The 22,535-nt window shown below is 38.3% G+C and overlaps 1 protein-coding gene across 2 annotated transcripts; it reads right to left on the minus strand.

The window, feature by feature from the left end:
- Positions 1–3,037: 3,037 nt before the first annotated feature.
- Positions 3,038–12,102, minus strand: LOC310739351 (transcription factor SOX-30-like). Of its 2 annotated transcripts, XM_083565267.1 has the most exons (5): positions 11,988–12,102; positions 4,688–4,927; positions 4,495–4,566; positions 3,493–3,739; positions 3,038–3,354 (listed from the first exon to the last, which is right to left on the minus strand). In XM_083565267.1, the coding sequence occupies exons 1-5, from the start codon at positions 12,067–12,069 to the stop codon at positions 3,063–3,065; spliced, it is 933 nt and encodes a 310-aa protein (XP_083421393.1). In that variant the 5' UTR covers positions 12,070–12,102; the 3' UTR covers positions 3,038–3,062. The 2 variants fall into 2 exon arrangements, with proteins under 2 accessions (XP_083421393.1, XP_083421394.1); XM_083565268.1 differs by lacking the exon at positions 3,493–3,739 and having other exon boundaries at positions 3,137–3,354.
- Positions 12,103–22,535: the final 10,433 nt, after the last annotated feature.

The raw sequence follows: 22,535 nt of genomic DNA on the forward strand, positions 1-22,535 counted from the left end.
AAAGATAGAAGAAACATTAAAGTAAAATAAATTTTAATGAAAAACAGTTGAGGAAAAGAGCTGAAGGGATCAAAACTAAAATTGGTAACTAATTAAAAAACTAAACGGTGAAAAAAACCCCAAGATGATTTACAAATAGGTGTGAAACGTCCAAGGGACGATTTGCATACAGAGCAGAATCAGGGGATTTTTTTTAACAAAGGGTCATGATCAGGGGATATTTTTCTTACATGTAAATTTAAATTGTATGGAGGTAAACAAGGTTTCCAAGAAATGGGATGAAATTACCAAAATGTGCAAAAGCAAATAGGAGCATGAAGGTCCTTGCGAAATTATTGGAGAATGTAAATTGTTAAGGAGATATTAGAGAAAATACAGTGAGGAAAATAAGTATTTGAACACCCTGCTATTTTGCAAGTTCTCCCACTTAGAAATCATGGAGGGGTCTGAAATTGTCATCGTAGGTGCATGTCCACTGTGAGAGACATAGTCTAAAAAAAAAAATCCAGAAATCTCAATGTATGATTTTTTAACTATTTATTTGTATGATACAGCTGCAAATAAGTATTTGAACACCTGAGAAAGTCAATGTTAATATTTGGTACAGTAGCCTTTATTTGCAAATTACAGAGGTCAAACGTTTCCTGTAGTTTTTCACCAGGTTTGCACACACTGCAGGAGGGATTTTGGCCCACTCCTCCACACAGATCTTCTCTAGATCAGTCAGGTTTCTGGCCTGTCGCTGAGAAACACGGAGTTTGAGCTCCCTCCAAAGATTCTCTATTGGGTTTAGGTCTGGAGACTGGCTAGGCCACGCCAGAACCTTGATATGCTTCTTACAGAGCCACTCCTTGGTTATCCTGGCTGTGTGCTTCGGGTCATTGTCATGTTGGAAGACCCAGCCTCGACCCATCTTCAATGCTCTAACTGAGGGAAGGAGGTTGTTCCCCAAAATCTCGCAATACATGGCCCCGGTCATCCTCTCCTTAATACAGTGCAGTTGCCCTGTCCCATGTGCAGAAAAACACCCCCAAAACATGATGCTACCACCCCCATGCGTCACAGTAGGGATGGTGTTCTTGGGATGGTACTCATCATTCTTCTTCCCCCAAACACGTTTAGTGGAATTATGACCCAAAAGTTTTATTTTGGTCTCATCTGACCACATGACTTTCTCCCATGATTCCTCTGGATCATCCAAATGGTCATTGGCCAACTTAAGACGTGCCTGGACATGTGATGGTTTAAGCAGGGGAACCTTTCGCTGCATGCATGATTTCAAACCATGACGTCTTAGTGTATTACCAACAGTAACCTTGATAACGGTGGTCCCAGCTCTTTTCAGGTCATTGACCAGCTCCTCCCGTGTAGTTCTGGGCTGATTTCTCACTTCCTTAGGATCATTGAGACCCCACGAGGTGAGATCTTGCATGGAGCCCCAGTCCGAGGGAGATTGACAGTCATGTTTAGCTTCTTCCATTTTCTAATGATTGCTCCAACTGTGGACCTTTTTTCACCAAGCTGCTTGGCAATTTCTCCGTAGCCCTTTCCAGCCTTGTGGAGGTGTACAATTTTGTCTCTAGTGTCTTTGGACAGCTCTTTGGTCTTGGCCATGTTAGTAGTTGGATTCTTACTGATTGTATGGGGTGGACAGGTGTCTTTATGCAGCTAACGACCTCAAACAGGTGCATCTAATTTAGGATAATAAATGTAGTGGAGGTGGACATTTTAAAGGCAGACTAACAGGTCTTTGAGGGTCAGAATTCTAGCTGATAGACAGGTGTTCAAATACTTATTTGCAGCTGTATCATACAAATAAATAGTTTAAAAATCATATATTGTGATTTCTGGATTTTTTTTTTAGATTATGTCTCTCACAGTGGACATGCACCTACGATGACAATTTCAGACCCCTCCATGATTTCTAAGTGGGAGAACTTGCAAAATAGCAGGGTGTTCAAATACTTATTTTCCTCACTGTATGTGCATTTCACAGGGTGTGAAAAAAAAAAAAAAAAAAAAAGGTGATTTTTCACTTGACTTAGCACTTGCATGAAATCGCTGACTTGTGTCATTGCGGTTTAGGAGGTTTTCTCCTAAGAGCTCTCTGGGACAGGGCTGAATGGTTTGTTTGGTTGGTTTGTTTATGCATTATTTACATTTCTTAAGCTTATTGGTAATTACTTAGTGAATAGCTAAAACTGATTTGAATCTAGAGCCACTCACCTGATATGTCTGCTGGGTTCTGATCAGAAGGATCCTGATCTAAAGATTTTATAACCCATAAGATTTAATGCGGAATAATTCGGATTCGCTCATCCCTAAACACGTTCTACTTCCAAGTTTGTTTTAAATAGATAATTTGCGTAGGAAGTGTTTCCAGCACTGTTTTGTGCATACGCCATGTTTATAAATGACACCTGGTGTTGTGCGCTGAACCCAGTTTTAACAATGTCAGAATATCTGCTGGACGCTGGTTGACTTTGCTGATGTCCCTAGAATCGTCTCCTGAACAAATCTTTTTTTTTTGTGCCAATCCATGGGCTCAATTATGACGTACAGATGTTTATGTGAATCAGGTTCTGCCCCTATTGACTGCCAGCCATATACATTTGTTTGATATGCAATGAAGAGCATTCTCTAGTATTTTTTTTTTGCATCAAATAAAATAAAGAATTACATTAAATCCTCAACATCATTCCTAACAAAGCACTAAACCTGCAGGAATAGCAGCATGATCCCATAATGCAGTGTGGCATGACATTGACTGGCAAGGGTTTTTGCCAGGCACAAGCCAATAGTGTTAGCAATAGCCCAAACAGTTGCACAACAACAGTTGTGATAAAATTTTACTACTCAGTAACAAAAAGAAGCTACCTATAAATGATGCACCTACTGTATAAATCAGTTTTTGCCAAACCCCTTTTCTTTAAACATCATCATATATTACTGAGTTTCCTAAAGGGTATATTAGAAAAAGAAAAAATACATCATTGAATGCTCTCTGGGATAGACAAAATCTTTAAAAACTTAAACTTAAGTTTGGTATAACAGCATTCACACTAAAGCACATGAAATGTCCTAATTTCACCATCTTCCTCTATTCCTGAAACATTGTCCATCTGATGAAGTTGGTTCAAAAGATCCTCAAAGGCACCTATGTCCAGGACTGGTACAGAATTTAGAATGTCTATGCTGTTGTGGGTGTCTTCAGTATAAGTCTGGGCTCCAGACTGTTTAAAGTAGACATTGTCCTCGTTTAAGAGAGAAAAGATGTCATTGGTCAGCCAAGGGATATCATCCTGGCCCACGACGTGAGCCTCGCTACCTGTGCAGTCAGAACTGTGGCAGGTGCTGTGAACAGAATTGCACAATTTTATCTGAATATCAAAGTTAATCAATGCTCATGATGGCAATTATTTAAGATGCAGGGTAATACTTAATTTGCATGTCATCCTTCTGAAACTGTTTCAATGCAGTTTACGAACTTACTTTGTTTGGGTGAATGTCAGCTCAGGCATGCAAAATGGTGAAACAGAATGCAAAAGAGGTGGATCTAAGCAGGTGTCTCCAGAAGACAGCAGTTCTTGTGAGTTTTGCTGGCTAGGGCCAGGGAGGTGATCAGTAAAATCATGCACAGACTGATCATGGACTGATACGTTTACTGGCATGTTCATGACTAAATGCTGATTTGATTCATGATCAGGTCTGTTATGTGAGTCACTACTCTGCAAGCTGCCTACAAAGATACAAAGACATACAAAATGTTTTGGCTCACTCCCTATGTTAAGAGATACCTTATTATTGTAATAGAACAGGCAAGATGGAGTTCATGAATTTAATGCGGCAATATAAACTATCATGGAAGCGGATGATAGTTTTGTAGTTATGTTCTGAAGATATAGCTTATTATTTTCCTGAAAAGGAAAGAAGTATTAAATCTGTTAGAATTTTTTTAATTATTAATTACATTTCCTGTGACGGATACTGACTAGGATAAAGTGGTTACTAAAACTGAATGGATTAAAAGGTTAAAGGATTTTAACTGCAAGCCAATTGGAAAAAAAATTGTAAGCACCATAATAAAGCAACATAACATGAGCATGGGTGTTATCATAGAGCAGGGGTCTCCAATCTTTTCCAGAAAGGGCCAGTGTGGGTGCAGGTTTTTATTCCAACCAAGCAAGTCCACACCAAATTCTACCTGTTCAAATCTAATGATCTTCATTTTCAATGACTATCAGGTGTGACCATTGATTGGTTGGAATGAAAACCTGCACCCACACTGGCCCTTTCTGGAAAAGATTGGAGACCCCTGTCATAGAGGGTCTGTGTTGCCATTACATATAAAGTGTAGTAGTAATGGTTTAAATGTAATTAACTATTGCTAGAATAATAATAATATATATATATATATATATATATATATATATATATATATATATATATATATATATATATATATATATATATATAATACAAACAATGAAATACCAGTGCTGTCCTGAGGTGTCACTTTTTGGCTGCATCCCCTTCCCTTCTTTGGATGTGGCTTATAAACCCAATCTACATGACAGGAAAGAAGAATTTAAATAGTAAGGAGGGACATAAAACATAAAATAAAGTGTCAGGGTTGATGTATTTGTCTTGAATTTTTTTAATTGTCATAAAACAATGTTCATCTTACCAGGAAACAACTGTTCATGTTCCTGTTTAAGCCTCCACGAATCTGTGTAGTAGGGCTTCTTTTCTTTCTCACTCAGTTTGTTCCACTCAGCTCCAAGCTGCATGCTGATCTCTGCAGAGCTGGCACTCGGGTTGGCCTTGGAAAAAATGGGTCGGTGTATCCTTGCCCAAACCATGTAGGCATTCATTGGCCTTTTGATGTTGCCTTTTTTATCTTTGAACTTGGTTATGTTAAATTTATCTAAAAATAAAAATATAAAAAGCTTTAAATTAGAATAAATACAAATCATTACAAACTTACATTTCTAGTTTAAACAGTGAACAGAACAGAGTCATGCAATACTGTGCCAGGCTTAAGCACCCATAATTTTGTCAGTACAAACACCTCAATCCTGAACGAGAACTTCGGAGCTGTTGTTCTCCATGCAGGAATAACACCAGGCGGAAGCAACTGAGACCTTACAGAGGGATATCAGGATCCTGGTGGAGATGGTATGTAGCACATCACCCCCAAAAAGGATTATAGTATCCGGACCTCTTCCCACTTACCATCGAGAAATTAAGAAGTTTAGTGGATTTTTTGCACTAAATGAATGGCTACAGTCATGGTGTTGAGAACACAAACTACTCTTTATTATAAACTACTACTAATTGGAATCTTTTCTGGGAGCGTCCTAGGTCTTTCCATCCTGATGGCCTGCACCCCAGCAGAGTTGGAGCTACAGTTCTATCAGACAACATCTCCAGGATGTGCATTCCATCTGACTAGAAAGACATTATGCAATTTACAACTATGACAACATTTGTACAACAAACCAACTAGTTACAAGTACACACACGGCCCACTTTACAGAAACCGTGTCTATTCTCCGTGTAGTATGATCAAGAAACCAATACACAAGATCCAGAAATAATCTTATTGCAGTTAAAATTGGAAAATGTCAGATAAGACATATATAAATAAATAACACAAAAAAAAAAAATCATCTAAACATTAGATCACTTGCAACCAAAGCACTCATTGCAAATGAGATCATCACTGATAATAATCTCGATGCACTCTGTCTCACCGAGACCTGGATTAAACCAAATGATTATATGGGTCCAAACGAGTCTATACCGTCAGTATATGCTTATAAGCATGAGCCCCTTCAGACTGGGGGTGGTGTAGCAATCATTTATAGTGCAACTATCTCTCGCTCTGGCCACGGTGTATAGACCCCCAGGGCCCTACGTTGATTATCTTCAACAGTTTGCTTGTTTTCTTTCAGACCTCTTGATCAATTTTAATAAAGTGTTGCTTGTAGGAGATTTTAATATTCACAGAGATGATGTAAATGATGCCCTAGGAATATCATTTGTGGACTTACTAAACTATTTTGGGGTTAAACAAAACATCACCAGACCGCCTTCTTCTTCTTTCGGCTTCTTCCATTAGGGGTCGCCACAGCAGACCATCCATCTCCATACCCCTCTGTCCTCTACATCTGCCTCTTTCAACCCAACTACCTGCATGTCTTCCCTCACCACATCCATTAACCGCCTCCATGGCCTTCCTTTTTTCCTCCTTCCTGGTGGCTCCATTTTCAGAATTCTTCTACCAATATACCCCATGTCCCTCCTCTGCACATGTCCAAACCATCTCAATCTCGCCTCCCTCACCTTGTCTCTGAAATGTCCGAGATGTGCTGTTCCTCTAATAAACTTATTTTAAATCCTGTCCATCCTCGTCACCCCCAACCAAAACCTCAACATCTTCAGCTCTGCTACCTCCAGCTCCGCCTCCTGTTTTTTACTAAATGCCACTCTTTTCTTCACTTCTCTAACACTCTAGAGTCTAAACCATACAACATCCCAGGTCTCACCACAGTCCTATAAACTTTCCCTTTCACTCTTGCAGAAAACCCTACTATCACAAATCACTCCTGCCACTCTTCTCCTCCCACTCCACCCTGCCTGCACTCTTTTCTTCACTTCTCTAACACACTCTACATTACTTTGCACTGTTGACCCCAGGTACCTGAAATCCTCCACCTTCTCCACCTCTTCTGTCTGCAACCGCACCATTCCACTGCCCTCCCTCTCATTCACACACACTTGACTTTCATTCCCCTTCACTCCAGGGCATACATCCACCTCTCACCACAAATAACAATATCATCCGCAGACATCATAGTTCACGGGGACTCCTGTCTGATGTTGTCCGTCAACCTGTCCATCATCACTGCAATCTTCGATGCAGTCCAACCTTCACCTTAAACCAGTCTGTTGTACCCTCACATACCTCTCTGACACACCTGACTTCCTCATACAGTACCACAATTCCTCTCTCTGCACCCTGTCATACGCTTTCTCTAAATCCACAAACACACAATGCAACTCCTTCTGACCTTCTCTATTCTTCTCCATCAACATTCTCAAAGCAAATAAGGCTTCTGTGGTGCTCCTCCTTGGCATGAAACCATACTGTTGTTCACTGATGGTCACCTCTTCTCTCAGCCTGGCTTCCACTACTCTTTCCCATAACTTCATGGTGTGACTGATCAACTTAATTCCCCTGCAGTTACTGCAGGTCAGCACATCTCCCTTTTTCTTAAAGATTGCTACCAACACACTCCTTCTCCCTTCCTCAGGCATCCTCTCACCTTCCAAAATCATGTTAAACAATCTTTTAAAAAAAAATCCACTGCCATCTCACCTAAACATCTCCATGCTTCTATCGGTATGTTTTCTGGTCTAACCGACCTTCCACTCTTCATCCTCTTAATTGCACCTCTCACTTCCTCCTTACTAATCCTATCCACTTCCTGCTTCACCATCTCCACACCATCCAACCTTCTATCCCCCCCATTTTACCTCATTCATCAGCTGCTTAAAATACTCTCTCACTCTTCTCAACACACTCTCCTCACTAGTCAACACATTTCCCTCTCCATCCTTTATTGTTCTAACTTGCAGCACATCCTTTCCAGCTCGGTCCCTCTGCCTGGCCCAATCATCCAGCACCTCTTCACCACCACTGAGCCCCTGTCTGACCGCTTCCCTGAACTTCCTCTCGTACTACAGTCTTACTCCTTTAGTTTCCACCATCTTATTCTTTTTCCACTCCTCACACTCCTCCTCTTATTTTCCACCTCTAAAACCATCCTACAGACCACCATCCGATGCTGTCTAGCTACACTGTCCCCTGCCAACATCTTACAGTCTCCAATCTCCTTTAGGTTGCATCTCCTACATGGAACATAGTCCACCTGTATGCACCTTCCTCCACTCTTATACGTCCTATGATCCTCCTTCTTCTTAAAATAAGTGTTCACCAGTGCCATTTTCATCCTTTTAGCAAAATCTACCACCATCTGCCCTTCCACATTCCTCTCCTTCTTGATAATTAAATTCTGATAAGATGGAGATCTTGCTTATCGGCCCAAAAACCAGTACACAGAAGTTCCAACATTTATTCCTGCATTTAAAAGCATGTACTTCCTGATGGTGTTCAGGGCGCAGACACACTCTCCCAGTTTAAGCGCAGTTTGAAGACGTATCTTTTTAGCAAGTCCTACACAACACATATCACATATCATAATCTTGTGCTCCAGTAAATCTGATCACATCACATTATCAACTTGTGCTTGTTAATATTATGAACAGCAGCTACACTAATTGTTTTAGGATTTATAATCATACACTTGGTATCACCCAAATAAGGATGGGTTCCCCTTTTGAGTCTGGTTCCTCTCAAGGTCTCTTCCTCCTAACATCTAAGGGCCTTTTTCCTTGCCACAGTCGCCATGGCTTGCTCATCAGTGATAAGCGCTATAGAAATAAACTTGACTTGACAAATCTTTTATAAGTATTGCATTACTGAGTCAGTACAAAAACATTTTATATTTTCCTGCATGTTGCAATTTCAGGAATCAAATGATTTTATGCATTAAAATGTAGTAAAGAATTAAAAAAATAAATAAAAGTGCTCAGATAAAGTACATATACACGGAAATATGCTGACTGATGATATAATAAGTTGCTCGAATCACTAAGAATCTGCAACATATAAGCTGCTATGAGGACTGTTCTGGCCAAGAGTTTATTGACAAGTAAAACATTTTAAACAATTTAAACAGTCTGACTTCATACACCAAGATCACTTTAGCACTCTAAATGAACTACATTTACAAATGTACCTCATGCCTCCAACTTTGGCTTGGTTTAGATGTTAAAGGGGCCTTAAATAATATTTTAGCAAATTACAATTAGATTATTAAACAAAAAAAGAATTGAATAATGAATTCTGCTAAAGGCACATGACACTGCTTTCAGTACTTTTAGATAAAGAACATCTTCAATAACTGCAACCTACAAAGCATGTGGGCATGCATCCATGCCGTCACAGAATATAAACCAAACAACAGTACTTCCAAACATCAGTAAGGTCACAGTTCCACATGATTTCAACTTATATTATGTTTACGGTGGAAACACAGAACCACAAAACAAAGCTGCGATTTCAATTGATGGCCTGCAGCTCACAATCTCCACCCGGTGATGTGTGCGTCACCCGTACAATCACAGAGAACCTGTATGACATCCCCTCGATTCAGTGGCAGGCGGTCAGAGCCAGCAAAGCCTTCTATGCTGGCCTAAACACAATCAGAAGCACTGACTTACATTTACAACCTAAATTCTAATATTTGTTCCATTTTGTTCCAGATTTTTTTGTCCAAACAGATTTCAGCCTTTATGTGCTGCCGTGTCAATCTAATCTGCCCAGGGCCTGCAAAGTCTGTTTTGCTGGCCTTTTTTTAATTTATCATAGTTTCCTTAATAAATAGCTCTATTAGGTTCCTTTAACCAATCAGTTTTCACATTCGCCTCACAGGACAGCTAGCTGGCCCAGATTAGCGTCAGCATTTTTCCGTCCTCTGATTGGTTGGTCAGAGGTAAACTGTTACAGCCAAGTTCGACTGGCAAAACACATTTCTCTCATGATCTGCACACATTAATACATCTGAGTTAGACTTTTTTACACCTACCGAGGAAGAGAAATAGGTTTAGTAAAATCAATTTTCAAGAACAGCTAGACGGCTAGGAGAGGTCGGCCAACCCCGAAGCTAGCTAGCTTGTCTCAGCCGGGAAAGGGTTTTGGCTTACAGCTTCTGAGGAGCAGTGCAAATTATGAATATGCATCTCTGGTGAGTAGGTTATATTTTATTTACATTATTAATGTTTTTGTCATGTTATTAGACGAATATTGATTCTGAACTGGTCCTGATGATGTAGGTGGTACAGTTGCGGTGGTACTGTAGAGGTTTGGAGTCTTAACTGGGTTTCTTGCTTTAGTAAAATGTTATTTACCCTCCATATGTGAAATGTCTCTCACTCTGTAATGCCACGTGTTGTTATTTTGCGTTTTTGTACAGTATTGATGGTTTATATTATTGCGACGCGATAGTGGTGGTATTAACAGGTGGATTAAGTCGGGTACGTCCCCACCGAAGGCCCAGGTACCAAATGCACCGCCCGCCACTGTCTTGATTAAAGGTAACCAAATCAATAAGTGCTAGTTTTACTACAATCCAACTAGCCTAGTTAGGTCATTGTTTTGTTGCAATCTACACACATTATGATAAACTACATGCTATAAATTATAATGTTATGCGAGCTAAAAGAAATATTGTTTCTCTAAGCATAAAAGCATAGCATGCACACCTTTATCTTTTGCAAGAACACCTTTATCTTTTGCACATTTTCCCCTTCGTTTCTGTTTTTTTCCCCGAAGTGATGGGTTTAGACCATTTTGTTATCCATAATTTTAATTTGGGATCAGCTCTCCTTGTTGACATGACGTCACCCAACCCCCGCCTCTCCTTTCGGATTGTATGAGGGAACTTCTCTGGGCGGTGGGTCAGACTCACATTCCCGACCAGGTTCATTTACCGTGACATGATACCCCCAAACAAGATGCGACGCCATCCAAACAAGTTTAAAACGGAGCGCGAGCTCGACCCTGATTGGTGGATTTCTGGGTGATTGACCAGTTAAGTTTTTATCTACCGTATTTTCCGTACTATAAGACGCTACTTTTTTCCCACGCTTTGAACCCTGCGGCTTAAACAATGAAGCGGCTAATTTATGGATTTTTTCTGGGTTTTTCCCGGTTTCACAAGCTTCAAGCCAAAAAACTGATCCCCATAACATTAGACCAATGAAATTGCTGAACGGGTTAAGGTAAACCAATGAAACTCTTTATATCAAATCAGGTGTGCTCCCCCTGATTCGGGCCACACCACATCATAAATATGGATGAGGTTCCTCCGACGTTTGACCTGCCGCTCAGGAAATGTGAATCATTCGTCACGCTGAAAACAACCGGGCATGAAAAAACGCACTTCACCTGTGTTCTGAGCTGCACGGCATCGGGAGAAAAGATTCACTGATGGTGATTTTTAAATGCATGACGATGCCAAAAGAAAAACTCTCGAGAGAAATTGTTGTGAAAGGAAGGAGGAAGACAGTGAACAAAGACTTTCTTGGTAGGCTACTGTTTAGATACACGCCGTGTAACAGACACTGTCTTTCATTAAAGTTCATTAGTTTTAATGTAGGCACCTGCAGCTAATAGACATGTGCGGCGTATTTATGTTCAAAATAAAAATATTTGTAAAATTCAGTGGGTGAGGCTTATATTTGTGTGCGCTTAATAGTTAGGAAATTACGGTACTCATAAATAAAAAGGTCAAAAGGAATGACTGATTTTGCGAAATGTAGTTGAGTAAAAAATAAGTTTTTGTCATTCTCATTGAAATGTAGTGAAGTTAAAGTCTCTCCAGACAGAAATAATTAAGTAGAGTAACGAATTACATATGTCAGACTTCTGAACTCTTCATTCAATGCTGAAATGAACATGACCATTATGACCTGAGCTAAACTGTACATTTGCCTGCTGACCCATGTTTAAGAAACAAGTAAAAAAATAACTGCACTGTACATTATAAATGCTGTTTGAACTCTGATTGATCCTTCGTTACCACCACTTACTTGACTTATACCTCATTCTCTCCCTGGAATCTTTGCAAATTAAGGTGTAAGTACTACATGATATCTGTATATCAACTGAGGTTCTATGCACAATGCACCTTTATATTTTAGTGTCGTTTGCTCTGAGCTGCTTTACTCGTTACCTCATACCTGCACTTTTTATAGAACACAGTATGCTATATACGGGTAAAATACACTCACACGCACAAACACACACGCACGCACACGCACACACAGAGCATTTGAAGCGGTTGTATCTGTGTTACCTGTCTTATTATCCGGCCTTATTTTGTTATCTTCCTTCTGAATTTGATCAGTTTCGCTGGCTTCTTTGCTATGTACCTCCATTTTTGGCGGTCAGTGGACGTTTGATAGAAATTCACCAATAGCGACACAGTAAATAAAGTTGTCATGACAACGGCAGCGCGAGCGCGTACAAGATACAGCGCCACTTTTGCAACGAATACCCGACCAATCAGGGACGATGACGGCACGAAGGAGGCGGGGCTTCTATGATTCAAGCGCCATCGCGGAAGCAGCTTGACTAAATGAGCTCTTGCAGCATTCCTCTGTATAGCCAAAGGTGGCAAAAGTACACACATCCTTTACTCAAGTAGAAGTACAGATACTCATTTTAAAAGACTCCAGTAAAAGTTGAAGTACTGAACACTTATGTAGTCAAGTTAAAGTAAAGAAGTATGGGCTCTGACATGTACTTAAGTAAAAAGTCGCTGTTACTACTATACTATAAGTACAGATACTCATTTTAAAAGACTCCAGTAAAAGTTGAAGTACTAAACACTTATTTAGTCAAGTTAAAGTAAAGAAGTATGGGCTCTGACATGTACTTAAGTAAAAAGTCGCCGTTACTACTATATATATATATATATATATATATATATATATATATATATATATATATATATATATATATATATATATATATATATATACAGTGTTGGGCAGTTACGCGTTACCAGTACCAGTTACCGGTAACGCGTTACTTTTTACAGTAACTAATTATTTTTTTTACAGTAACTAATACTGTAACGCGTTACTTTTTAAAATAAAGTAACTTTGTTACCGTTACCGTATGGTGCGTTACCCGTTACTTTTTTAATGAATGAATTTCGGCTGAAGTGTAGACTACAGCCTAACCTGCTTACAGCAGCGTCGCATTGTAGGATTGGTGGCTGAACCACTGTAAACAGGAAGAAAACGCATTGTAGGATTGGTGGATGAACCACTGTAAACACGAAGAAGACGCACTGAGGGCGTGTCTCCGTTTATTCAGGTCTGTGCGGCAGTAATGGCGAGTCGAGGCGAGAGCAAGACGAGTTTCTCAAAGTGGAAATATGCTCATTATTTCACTTTAGTTAAGTATAGAGACAAAAACTTTTAAGGCAAATGTAAGCTGTGTCTTTCTGGTTCGAAGCTCGTATCTACTGAGATAAACAGCACCTTCAATCTGTTGAAGCTCCTCCAGGACCTCCATGCCTGAGGAGCTAGAAGCTAGAAGCTAACCCGGTGTTCTGTTCTACATTGTTGATAGTTTTCATACTTCAGCTGTGAAAGGAACATTTTTAAGGGCTCAACACAACAGCTTTTATGATGCAGAAGCTACTTTAGTTTTTGATTGTGAATATATTATTCAGCTTGTTTTGTTATTTATTTCAGAAATCCTTGTGATATATTCAGTGTGTGCTGGTCTGACTTAAATAAAAGTGTTTAAAAATGACTTTGTGTTTAAGTCAGTTTTGTGTTTGTATAGATCATATCGCATAAAAGGGCATTAATTGGAACATTAAAGAAGGTTCTTTAAAAAAGTAACAAAAAAGTTACTTTTAACAGTAACACGTTAACTTTTTGCTGTAAGTAATCAACAAAGTAACTAAGTTACTTTTTGAATGAAGTAACGAGTAACTGTAACTAGTTACTATTTTTTAGTAACTAGCACAACACTGTATATATATATATATATATATATATATATATATATATATATATATATATATATATATATATATATATATATATATATATATATATATATTGGAGTGTGCAAATGGTTATTTGTGTTCATCAGCCACAAGGGTGTTACGAAAGGCAGGTACTGATGTAGGTGAGGTAGGGTGGAGTCAGCGTTTACATTCATCCCAAAGGTGTTCACTGGGATGAGATCAGAAAACAACCACATATGGCAGGAAATACTTTTGGAAATATAGTGTATACCAAGTGTATCACCGAGGCCATATCCCAAACTGTAGGGAAATTCCAGCTCTGTCCTTGAAAACAACTCAAAATTATTGTGATGTTTTACAAATGACAAAATTAAGGCGAGTTAAACTGTGCATTTTATTGCAATTGAAACAGGAAAATCTTGAGAAGAAAATAATTAATTTATACTTTGCCTCTATAGCAGTTTTACACCATATAGAAACTATAGATCTCTGACTGAATCAGATTTCGGATAACAGTTACATATTACGGAAATTAAGAATATTACGAACATATTATTAAAACAAAATAGCACCATGTGGCAGCATCCCTTATATAAACAACATTGTAGAGGAAAAAACTTTAGCCACTCCAAAAACTGGGGCATGGAATTTTAAGGCAAGGCATACACAACAAACAATGAGAGCCTTCTTTTTAGCCTCAAGTTTTATAAACTTGGCATTAAGCCATAACCTTATTAACAAAAGTCTTTGTTTAGCTTGAGAAGCAGTTGATTTTCAAAGTTCTTGGAATCCATACATACTCTTTTTGGTGTAAGAATCAGTCCTGCAGTACTGAACATTTGCTCACAGGCAGCTGAGGCTGGAAGCGGAGTGTTAAGCCTCAATGACAAGTGGCAGAGTGCAGAGAAAGACTTTAGTATCTCCAAAGTGTCAGAGGGACAGTTGAGGTAGGTCTCTAGCTGACTGATGTCATCCCGAGAGTGGAACTTTTTTTTCATCGCTGAAATAAAGTCATCATCTTCTGAGGAATGTGAGGTCTCACTTTTATGCACTTCCATTTGTTGTTTCAGGTGGCTTTTAATATAGTCAAGACCTATGGAATACAAGACCAATAAGGATTTTTTTAAGCAAGGATGGTTAGGTAAATCATTTTGCCCAAACCTTTATGAAAAACAATTGTTCACTATGTTTTTTTTTTTTTTTTTATGACAAATTGTATTTTGTTATCTTCAGCAGTAAAGCATAAAGCAAACTGTTCAAAGCTTACCAAGTTTCAGGACACATTCATCACTTGTCTAGCACGTCTTAAATTTTGGGAGTAGAATCGCAGCGGTGATTAGCTCTGGATCAACAAGCATCTTTCTCAAACGTTTTTCGATTCCTGCTAGAAGAGCATCAACCAAAGGCGCACAGAACCTGGAGGATATGCGAATTTGCTAAAGCTTTGTCTTTAGAAGTGTTACTGTAGGTACCAACCACCCCATTTGCACAGTGGTCTCTCCCTGAAGAACACTGAGTGTTTTTGCAAATGGGCTCATTGTCTTTGCATATTCTTCCAGAAATGCAAGCTCAGCAGGAGTGAATCTGTCAAAAAATAAATAAATAAAAAGACTGTCACGTTTTGTTGCAAGTTAAAGTAAATATCAGGTTTTCTTTTGTAATGTTAAGGAGTAGTGCTATATAATTTATATTAAATATTAAATATTTATATTATCATTTATATAAAATGTAAGTTTACTTCATATAATTAAAGAAAATTCATACACAGTAGAAATATTGTTTCATAGCACTATTTTACATTATTTCTTATTTTAGAAATGTATTTATTCTAAGTCTGTTTAAAATATTTCCATAACTGTCAAAGATCCATTCATAAATAATGTATTAATCATACTACAACAAATTCTGAAAATTACGTGGTACTTACATGGGAATTTTTAATACACTGCAGACAGCTAAAATGGCTCTTTCTCCTTGTTCCCTCACAATTCTCACAATCCTCTCCACAGCTAGGAAAAGGGAATTCCACCTAGTGTCATTTGGCCTCAAGAGCTGGAGTTTGCAGTTGATTATCTCAGCAGCTATGGTGAATCTTGCACTTTTGTGCCACAGACTTGAGCACTTTGCAAATGCTGAGTGGGACAGCCGCTTGTAAGCTGAATTGAAATTGGCTTCCAAGACATCATCTGTAGACACCAGATTCAGGAGGTGGCAGGCACAGCGATGGTGTTTTGGCAATTGATATTCCAAAATTGTTCCCGCTTCAACAAACTCAACACCCTCATTGTTTTCTTTCTCTTCATAGTCATCATCATCACACACTATTTTTCCCATCTGACTTTGCCTGGCCCCTTCCACAGTTTCTGGAATATTATTTTCTTCAAGCTCACCATAGATTCTAAATGCTTTTAGAAAATTGGAGCCGTTGTCAGTTGTTGTGCGAACAATCTTGTCACGGATGTTAAACTCAGTGTGAATTTCATACATGGTACCTGCAAGTGCAGAAAAAGAACGTGTGCCTTTTAGTTGTTTACATGCTAGGGCAGCGGAGAAGTGTCTGGGGAATCTGCTTAGACTGCTGCCCCCGCGGATAAGCGGGGGCAGCATTATTACGGATAAGCGGGAAAAGATGAAATGAATGAAATATTTCAATAAACATAACAGCTAGCTAACATTACAAATGTATAGTTAGCAAAGTTAACTAACATTTACTAATCAAGCAAACACATGCCCGAAATGTGCACTCATATAAATTTATGTTAACATTACAGACATAGCAAACACTATTGTTACTGAAAATATTAAAATGGCTCATGACAGGAAAAATAACAATAAAACGTTAAATTACCTATATGTGCTTTCTCAAATTTGATGGCGAATTTTTGAAAGCCAGCACTTCGTGTTTTTTGGGTTGACACAATTCGCCAGGTATCCTTTTTGACGCCGATTATTTCAAACATCTCCCTCATATATGGCCATAGGTGTTCAGGAATGTTCTCGTTGTTAGTTATATTAACATTGGTGACTCCCTCTGAATTAACATCAGCCATTCCTTTTGTAGACGTGCTGCTCATTGTTAGCTCCGCTATCCTTAGTCTATGTCTGATAGCCAGGGAATAATACACCAGTGATATGGTGAAAAAGCCGGGCGATGATAGGATGATAGGCTGGAAACAGCGCTCAATGAGAAGAAATAATACTAAAAGTAACGAGTCTGTTTTGAAAATGTAAGAAGTAAAAGTACAGATATTTGTGTCGAAATGTAATGAGTAAAAGTAAAAAGTGGAGTAAAGTACTGATACCAAAAAAATCTACTTAATTCAATTCAATTCAATTCATTTTTATTTGTATAGCGCTTTTAACAATGAACATTGTCTCAAAGCAGCTTTACACAGATAATGCGGTGATTAAAAATGAATATGTTCTTTATGAGTAAGTTTGTCCCTGATGAGCAAGCCAGTGGCGACTGGCGACTGTGGCAAGGAAAAACTCCCCGAGATGGCATAAGGAAGAAACCTTGAGAGGAACCAGACTCAAGAGGGAACCCATCCTCATCTGGGTTACACCGAATGTCCATTTGTGGCGGGTATACAATGTTGCGGGGTGCAGTGATGATGATCAAAAGCGAAGTGTATTTCTGAGTCAGTGTAGGAGACTGTTGACATCAACTACAGTCCAATCCAGGCAGGCCTGGATGAAGTGGATCTTCCCACTTCATCCAGGCCTGCCTGGATGAAGTGGGAAGTGGATCTTCCCACTTCATCCAGGCAGGCCTGGATGAAGTGGGAAGATCCACGGGGGGGAGAGGGGCAGAAACAGTGGTCACTGGAGCCTCAGGAGCATGTTTAAGTACAGTAACAAAGTATTTGTACTCCATTACTTCCCACCTCTGTGTATAGCTATAGTAGAGCATTAAAATTCTTATAATTATATTATATATCAATTTGCAGTTTCAAACTGGAAAAAAAGAATATGAAAGAGAAATACTTTTATGAAATATGTGCATTTGAAGTAACCTAATTGTGCTTTCTTTTGAAAAGTTTTAGAAATTGGTAAAAGGAATCTTTTATGGTTTAAATCACATAAAACTCCCCAACAAATAGCACTTACCAAATGATTCAGGAAGGTCAAAACCATTGTTGGGGTATTAATTGTGACAATTTTGCTGCTTGTGTTCTCAGCTGAATCTTCACAGGTAATAATTACTAATATGTAAGTAATGGTTAGTAATGTTGCTAATATTCACAGAGGGCAGTCAAGTTAAATACACAGATGAAACTACCCCAAAGAGAAGCACTTATGAAAATACCAGAAATCAGTGCTCCCATTTGAAGTAATCTAATTGTGAAAATGGTAAAAGGCATCTTTAATTGTAAAAATCACACAAAACTCCACAAAGAATAGCACTTACCAAATGATTAATGCAAGGTCGGAGCCATTGTTGAGGTATCAATAGCAATAAAGCCAAATGATGGTTTCACAGTAGCATTCTCAAAGTACTGACGCATTACAGATTCGTCGTCAAGTAGTCCACGGAATGCATGTGGCAAAATTCAAATAAATCTTTCAAATGTTCTGTGCATGTGTTGGAATCTCAAATCTAGATTTGATCATAGTCTGGACTCACATTTTGACTGTTTGCATTCACTGAAAGCTGCCCCAACTTGTTAGCACTTACATTAAAAGAACAGTAAATGTGCTACAGTTAGAGTAACATTCAGAGGTAAAAATCAGTTCCAACTGGTCATAGACACAGATGAGACTGCCCCAAGGAGAATCACTTATAAAAATACCAGAAATCAGTGCTCCCATTTGAAGTAATCTAATTGTGCTTTCTTGTGAAATTTGTAGAAATTTGTAAAGGGCATCTTTAATTGTTTAAATCACACAAAGCTCCCCAAAATAAGAAAGACAGGGTTCTTCTTATTTACTTCTTCCCCTGGCATATTAAGCACTAGAATAAAATAATCATTGCATACCCGCTAACATAGAAGTCCGATCTCACAATTTTGTAGTTGGACGCCTTTTTATTCTGACGTGGCTGAATCCAGCGTGGTTCGTTTATATGATCGGAATCTGTTCTGTACTTGAAACAGTTCACGGCTCCACCCACAAAATCCAGCAGAAGTGAGAATGCATGATTACTCCACGTGAAATAAGTGGGTGATGCACACACTGATGGGCAGTTATCACTTTAAATTGGGTGTAGCTATAAAGCCAAATGATGGTTTCACAGTAGCATTCTTAAAGTATTGCAAAATTACCGATTTGCCCTCAACTAGGTCACTGAATTCATGTGGCAGAATTCAAATAAATCTCTAAAATGTTCTGTGTTTGGGTTGGAATCTCAAATCTAGATTTCATCCTAGACTTGATTCACATTTTGGTTGATGGCATTCACTGAAAGCTGCCCCAACTTGTTTGCACTTACATGAAAAGAACACTAAATGCGCAACAGTTAGAGTAACATTCAGAGGTAAAAATCTGTTCTACCTGGTCATAGACACAGATGAGACTGCCCCAAAGAGTAGCACTTATTAATGGTATAAAAATGAGTGCTTCTATTTGAAGTAATCTAATTGTGCTTACAGGAGGAGCAGTTTACATTAAGGTTAATACAACTCTAATTAAAGATCTTTGTCAACCAGGTGTTTGAATCACTTTAAACTACCCCAACAAATAGCACTTACCAAATAATTCAGACAGGTCAGGACCATTGTTGGGGTATCGATTGTGACAACAATGCTGCTTGTTTTCTCAGCTGAATCTTCACATGCAATAATTACCAATATGTAAGTAATGGTTACTAATGTTACTAATATTCACAGAGGGCAGTCAAGTTACACACAGATGAAACTACCCCAAAGAGAAGCACTTATGAAAATACCAGAAATCAGTGCTCCCATTTGAAGTAATCTAATTGTGCTTTCTTGTGAAATTTGTAGAAATTTGTAAAAGGCATCTTTAATTGTTTAAATAACACAAAACTCCCCAACAAACAGCACTTACCAAATGATTCAGGAAGGTCAGAGCCATTGTTGAGGTATCAATTGTGAAAATAAGACAGATAGGGTTCTTCTTATTTACTAATTCCCATGGCATATTTAGCACTAGAATAAAAAAATTATTGCATACCCGCTGAATTAGAAGTCTGATGTCACAAGTTTCTAGTTGGATGCCTTTTCATTCTGACGTGGCTCAATCCAGCGTGGATCATTTATATGATCGGAATCTGTTCTGTACTTGAAACAGTTCACAGCTCCACCCACAAATTCCAAAGTGGTAGCGGAAGTGAAAATGCTTGATTGCTCCAAGTGAAATAAGTAGGTGATGCACACACTGATGGGCAGTTATCACTTTAGATTGGGTGTAGCTATAAAGCCAAATGATGGTTTCACAGTAGCATTCTTAAAGTAGTGCAAAATTATAGATTTGCCCTCAACTAGTTCACTGAATGCATGTGGCAAAAATCAAATCAATCTTTAAAATGTTCTGTGCTTGTGTTGGAATCTCAAATCTAGATTTGATCATACACTTGATTCACATATAGTCTGATTGCATTCACTGAAAGCTGCCCCAACTTGTTTGCACTTACATTAAAAGAACAGTAACTGTGCTACAGTTAGAGTAACATTCAGAGGTAAAAATCTGTTCTACCTGGTCATAGACACAGATGAGACTGCCCCAAAGAGTAGCACTTATTAATGGTATAAATATGAGTGCTTCTTTTTGAAGTAATCTAATTGTGCTTACAGGTCACGAGGAGCAGTTTACATTAAGGGTAATACAACTCGAATAAAATATCTTTGTCACCCAGGTGTTTGAATCACTGAAAACTACCCAAACAAATAGCACTTAGCAAATAATTCGGACAGGTCAGGACCATTGTTGGGGTATCGATTGTGACAATAATGCTTCTTCTTTTCTCAGCTGAATCTTTACCTGCAATAAATACTAATATCATAATGAATATGTAGAACATTTGCATAGAAAATGTAACAAAGTCAATAGGGTCTCCGTCTGAGACTAATAAGCGCTACATCGAAATATTCACAGACGGCAGTTAAATACACAGATGAAACTGCCCCAAAGAGAAGCACTTAAAAAAATAAAAAATAAATAAAATACAAGAAATCAGTGCTCCCATTTAAAGTTATCTAATTGAGAAATTGGTAAAAGGCATCCTTAGTTGTTTAAATCACACAAAACACCCCAACATATAGCACTTACCAAATAATTCAGACAGGTCAGGACCATTGTTGGGGTATCGATTGTGACAATATTGCTGCTTGTGTTCTCATCTGAATCTTCACAGGCAATAATTACTAATATGTAAGTAAAGGTTAGTAATCTTACTAATATTCACAGAGGGCAGTCAAGTTAAATACACAGATGAAACTGCCTCAAAGAGAAGCACTTATGAAAATACCAGAAATCAGTGCTCCCATTTGAAGTAATCTAATTGTGAAAATGGTAAAAGGCATCTTTAATTGTAAAAATCACACAAAACTCCACAAAGAATAGCACTTACCAAATGATTAATGCAAGGTCGGGGCCATTGTTGAGGTATCAATTGTGACAGATAGGGTTCCTCTTGATGTAGCAATAAAGCCAAATGATGGTTTCACAGTAGCATTCTCAAAGTACTGACGCATTACAGATTCGTCGTCAAGTAGTCCACGGAATGCATGTGGCAAAATTCAAATAAATCTTTCAAATGTTCTGTGCATGTGTTGGAATCTCAAATCTAGATTTGATCATACACTTGATTCACATATAGTCTGATTGCATTCACTGAAAGCTGCCCCAACTTGTTTGCACTTACATTAAAAGAACAGTAACTGTGCTACAGTTAGAGTAACATTCAGAGGTAAACATCTGTTCTACCTGGTCATAGACACAGATGAGACTGCCCCAAAGAGTAGCACTTATTAATGGTATAAATATGAGTGCTTCTATTTGAAGTAATCTAATTGTGCTTACAGGTCACGAGGAGCAGTTTACATTAAGGGTAATACAACTCGAATAAAATATCTTTGTCACCCAGGTGTTTGAATCACTGAAAACTACCCCAACAAATAGCACTTACCAAATAATTCGGACAGGTCAGGACCATTGTTGGGGTATCGATTGTGACAATAATGCTTCTTCTTTTCTCAGCTGAATCTTTACCTGCAATAAGTACTAATATCATAATGAATATGTAGAACATTTGCATAGAAAATGTAACAAAGTCAATAGGGTCTCCGTCTGAGACTAATAAGCGCTACATCGAAATATTCACAGACGGCAGTTAAATACACAGATGAAACTGCCCCAAAGAGAAGCACTTAAAAAAATAAAAAAATAAATAAAATACAAGAAATCAGTGCTCCCATTTGAAGTTATCTAATTGAGAAATTGGTAAAAGGCATCCATAGTTGTTTAAATCACACAAAACACCCCAACATATAGCACTTACCAAATAATTCAGACAGGTCAGGACCATTGTTGGGGTATCGATTGTGACAATATTGCTGCTTGTGTTCTCAGCTGAATCTTCACAGGCAATAATTACTAATATGTAAGTAATGGTTAGAAATGTTACTAATATTCACAGAGGGCAGTCAAGTTAAATAAACAGATGAAACTGCCTCAAAGAGAAGCACTTATGAAAATACCAGAAATCAGTGCTCCCATTTGATGTAATCTAATTGTAAAAATGGTAAAGGGCATCTTTAATTGTAAAAATCACACAAAACTCCACAAAGAATAGCACTTACCAAATCATTAATGCAAGGTCGGAGCCATTGTTGAGGTATCAATTGTGACAGATAGGGTTCCTCTTGATGTAGCAATAAAGCCAAATGATGG

This window comes from Silurus aristotelis (genome assembly GCF_946808225.1).
Source record: "Silurus aristotelis genome assembly, chromosome: 16".
NCBI lineage: Eukaryota > Metazoa > Chordata > Actinopteri > Siluriformes > Siluridae > Silurus > Silurus aristotelis.